Below are 5,031 nucleotides of genomic sequence, written 5' to 3' on the forward strand. Positions count from 1 at the left end.
CTTGCTTTCAAACCTCACCATAATTCATAACCAGAGAGGAATAAGTGCTATTTATTGATGAAATATCATGGCCTAAATTCTACTTATAAATCACCATGTACCTATGTTTTTTATAATTTCATTGCTGAATCACAATTTTATGATGTGAGGCAGACTTATACACCTACTCCCATCTTCTAAATTTCTTTGTACAAAGTCAAGAAAACTTTTCTTCATCAGTTCAATAATATTACAGGGGTTTTGTTACTAGTCCAATGTTCCTATCTCTAGTGAATGAAGTTCATGTGAATGTGAAGGTCAAATAATGATGCTTAAGGCAATGAATTAAGAATAGTTCATCAATAGGTTAAGGAATCACTATAAAATAGTTGGTAGAGCATAGGACTTAGTGTGAAAGGACATAAATATCATTTCCATTGCCAAACTAGATGACTTAGGTTTGGTAGTGACATCTCTGCTGTGCCTTATCACTGTAGAATGGGAGATATTCTACACAATAATTTCTAAGCCCCTCTCTACCAATAAATCAAACGTATCACATGGCATCAGCTTTAAACAGAGCTCTATCACTTCTTAGCAATGGTACTGATTTCTTTGCAAGAGTGAGTACAGTTCTCGAGAAAGAACCTCTTTCTCTATACAACCCAGCCCTTTCACATTGTCTTCCTACCTTTTCATAGTATTTGACCTCGTAGTCCAATATGATCCCATTAGGGTGTTCGGGTTCTTGCCAGGATAAGGAGATACTATTTCTGGATGTACGATCCTTCTTAATTGTCATGACAGGTGATGGAGCTGTAAAGAGAGGATGGAGGGGATGATGGGAGGGGGCAAATTAATCAGGTTAGGAAGGGTGCTAAAGAAGAGCAGAGAGAAGGGAACAGCAAATGGAGTCTATCATTGTTCGAATCTTTGGCAAGAAGCATTATTTTCATTTCAAAAGCTCTTGAATATTAATCTGGCCCCATATCAAGTCTCAGCAGCTGGATTATAGCCCTGGTACACGTAGGCCTATGGAAAATGATCTAAGATTTTCAGCTGCTGGTGGAATAGTGGCAAGTGAGCAGATGTTTTCAATCTGCTACTCTAATGTAAGCAATGAAATATATTCGATATGTTAAAATAAGAACAAAACATCAGGACTACCTATTTGTTATAATGTTGCAAAGTTATTAATTCCAGGTTCTTCAGCTCATTGATAACATTTTCATTTGCAACTCTGTAAGAAAACTGGAATCCATTATGTAAAAGGAGTCCCATGGTATCTACAGGTAATAATAATATTTAGTGTACTGTAAAATAGATAGCATTTAGGACATATAGTAGGGCATATCTTGACTTCTGACAAAAACCGCTCATGAATAAAAATATATATCTGTAAACAAAAATCTTCTGTTTTTATATTTTTATATCTAAAAAAAATTAATAAGAGCTACCAAGGAAATGACTACTATTTATATCACAACTCTCAAGCTATATTTTGATGTATCTTATTGGATGGTGACTCAATATTTGTTATGTTTTGCTACGCATTATCAAAGTATAGAATATGAATAAAAAACATCTGTTTGGATCAGATATAATAGAGTCACCTTTGTTTCTAATGGGAGATTAAATATATTTTAACTGATATTCTACTTCAAATTTTTCCATTAAAAAAGAAAAATGCATACTATCCATCAATGCACTTCTGGTTTCAAATCTCAATCTTGTTACACTGGCCAACTGAAATATCTCAGTTGAGGTTCAGTGGCATTCTGCCTTAATGGAATGCAGCAAAATAAATTACAAATATGAAATTAAAAAAACCCAAGAACTCTTAGATACATTAACTATTGAATTGTTTTCGTTGCTAAAAGACTTATTTTCTTATTGATTTTTCTCAAATCAAGGACTATTTGATTTGAATGCTGTGTATTTGTATTTCCAACAACAGCTAGCAGATTTGTTGATCAGATGTTTCTGTGATAATCATATGACAACTTTTATATACCCAACCTCTCTTTAAATTGTTCCTGTATATAAATGTCTTTTATTTTTATTACTCACTTTAAAATAGTTTACATTAAGCTTGCCTTACTAACGCTTCACTGGAAAACAAACAAATAATTCTTTGCAATAAATTTCCCTTCTTTCTATTTGTATTATTTGTAAGATCTTCTTATGAACTTTTTTGTAATCAAAGCAACATTACTTTGATATCCTGGGAATGATTACCTAATATTTAGCCCCTTTTGCTTCCCCAAATAAGTATTGCTTTTCCGATGAAAAAATAAATTCATTTTCTTTTTCAGCTTTTGCTTCCATTAGCAATTAATATCCTTTGGCATTTACCATTTATGTTCGCTTTTCTTTCATTCAATAGTATTGTTTATTCCCAAAATGGCCTCATGACATCTCCGCCCCTTAACCTGTGGTGATTTGCTGCTGTGAAATTGATTCTAAGCAAAGGATAATTTATTTTGATTATATTTAGTTGAAATTTTATAAACATACACAATCATTATAAACATAGCACTGAGTTATAAATAGCAGATTTGTTAAATTATTGAGAATTATTTTATTTTTATTTACTCTAATACTTAGAAAAATTAATTCATTATCCAAATGCTAACAGAAAAAAATCAGCTCCACTGTCTTTGGAAACAAATTTTGCTTTTTGTACAAAAAATGGAGAAATTATTAATTTTCCTGCTGAAGTAGACCCATTAGTATAACTAAGGTATACTTACTGAGCATTTCAAAGAAGTCAAATCTTTGTAAACTTTCCTGGTTTACCAAGGAAATGTGTTAATGGAGACCCTACATTAATTCTATATCACCTTGAAACTGATTTATTTTTCCTAACTGTTAAAATATATTTTCAAAGAAGCTTTAAAAATTACCAGTTATAGCATCTCTCAAAAAAAAAAAAAAAAGAGAGAGAGAAAGTAATTCATTTTAAAGAACAATTGTGATGAGGGTTGTAATAACTTTTTAATGAAAGCTTTGCAGGCTGTTTTGGGGACCTGCCCAATTTTACTGCTTCTGCACTGAACAAGACTTTATAACTATTGAAATTCTTCAAAGGTCTTTTGAGCAAGCTGCAGAGCCCTGTACAACTGTAATAAATAGCTTTTTGTAATCCACATTTACTTAAGTAGAGGCAATTGCTCGAAGCTTGTGCCATCTCTAAGTTAATGAATCTTTTCTGATTGCTGCTTTTAGGCCCCTGTTAAGCAGTTGTTCTGTTTCTTTAATATACGCCCCTTGTGTTGGCTGCATTTCAGCAGTTTTACCCCAGTGCAGCAGTTGGACTTCTGTTGCATTTAGGTGAGGCTCATCAATATTTTAATATTAATAAATAATTAACAGAAATTATTTTTCTCTGCTCTAATAAATGATTTTAAGACATAATAAAACACTGCAGAAATTTTGTGGCCATTCCACTGTATCTATGCTTGCTAAAAAGTTTTCTAGAACACTTTTGAATTAATGTCTTGATATATAATTTATCCTTACTTTCTCATGTACTATAATACAATTTGTAATATTAATGAGAAACAGCGATACGGATTATTTTAGTTCATTTTCAGGTATTAAAGAGTGATTTGTTCAAAGTATTAATTTCCAAAATCCATTGAATTCCTTAAATTTATTTTTTTTCTGTGTAAAAGAATATGGCATTTCAATGTATATAATAAAATAGTTGTGATTTATTTCATCCTTGTTTCTCTGTTTTAAAAAATTTGTGATTTGAAAGAATGGTGGGTAATAGTTATATGGAATGAAAAAAAAATCTATCCTAAGACTAGAGAAATACTCAGAACTAGAGTGAAAATTTATGTAAGAGGAGAAAGCAGCATGTTTTTCCTGGCAAAAACCTGGTGGTGTGTAAGCTAAAATAGCAAAATTACAGTTGACCACCCCAATATCCCAGGATTAAGAGATTTAATCTGGTTCCTCTTTTGTATACCTTAAATGATACAAATAATTCTCTTATTAAGAGGAAGAAGTTGACACAAGTTTGTTGTGAGAATGGCCAGACATTTATGCAGTTTAGTCAATAGTTTTATAGGGAAAAAAATGAAGAAACTGGTAACAACAAAAAATAAAGCAGTAGGAAAGTAAAAATTTTTAGTACCTTAATGGCCCTCTTTAAAATAATGTCTTGGCGTGTAATATACATTTATATATGTGCCCTTTGGAAAATAAAGAAGAGAGACATGATATACAAGGTAAAGTTAAATGTATTAGATTTTAACTGAAATATTTCTTAAAACAATACAAATAAAAGAAAAACAGAGGTGGTTAGGAGGGAAATAGTGAAGGTTAGGAAGGCTCATGAATCACATAATTAATCATCCTCCATGAAACTTTTACTAAACTATTGAAAAGTTCTGACACTTTGAATACCAAAAAAAAATTCTCAACTAGTGGTGTCACAGTAGACTCGTTAATGGTTCTTTCAATTCATTCTTCTTTAAAATATTTATTTGATCATGACATAATGCTAGACAGATATTTTCACTCCATGTTATCTAGTAATGTGTGTTCTGTGAAAGCTGGTATCAAAATTTCTGTTCTAAGGTGACATAAATTTCTAGGAAGCAAAGGTTGAATTATTTACTGATTTTTTTTTTCCTAGCTCTAGGCCACTACAGTGGCAGCCTCGTGAATGAGAAACATGCAATGACTGGTCTAGAAGACAAACAGAAAAGTATAACCCTTAAGTAGTTAATAGTAGAATCCCAGTCAGTTATTTAGAGGAAAGGCAAGATATTCTCTCTTCACTGTAACCTGAACCATTGATGCATCTCATGAAATAGCAGAAAAACAGCTTACAATAGGAGAGCAAAAAAGTTAGGCTAAAAATAGTTTCCATGTAAAAGAACAGGTAAGAGATGGGGCTTGTATAATTCACAATTTATATTAGTAACACACTTGGTACTTGTGTATACCTTATCTATTGACAGATATGGAAGGGATTCATTATTTTAACTATGGTATTTTTAACTTACATTTACCATTATTCTGCAGCTAAAATATGAC

At 31.7% G+C, this 5,031-nt stretch overlaps 1 protein-coding gene across 2 annotated transcripts in view; it reads right to left on the reverse strand.

Annotated features, from left to right (window-relative positions):
- Window positions 1–5,031, reverse strand: part of EPHA3 (EPH receptor A3) — a 338,669-nt gene that overhangs the window by 84,308 nt on the left and 249,330 nt on the right. For both annotated transcript variants that reach the window (XM_011356405.1, XM_011356406.1), the window contains exon 6: window positions 671–795. In XM_011356405.1, the coding sequence (XP_011354707.1) occupies window positions 671–795 (125 nt within the window). The remainder of the gene's footprint in view (window positions 1–670; window positions 796–5,031) is intronic.

Source organism: Pteropus vampyrus, unplaced genomic scaffold (genome assembly GCF_000151845.1).
Source record: "Pteropus vampyrus isolate Shadow unplaced genomic scaffold, Pvam_2.0 Scaffold26, whole genome shotgun sequence".
In the NCBI taxonomy this organism is placed as follows: Eukaryota; Metazoa; Chordata; class Mammalia; order Chiroptera; family Pteropodidae; genus Pteropus; species Pteropus vampyrus.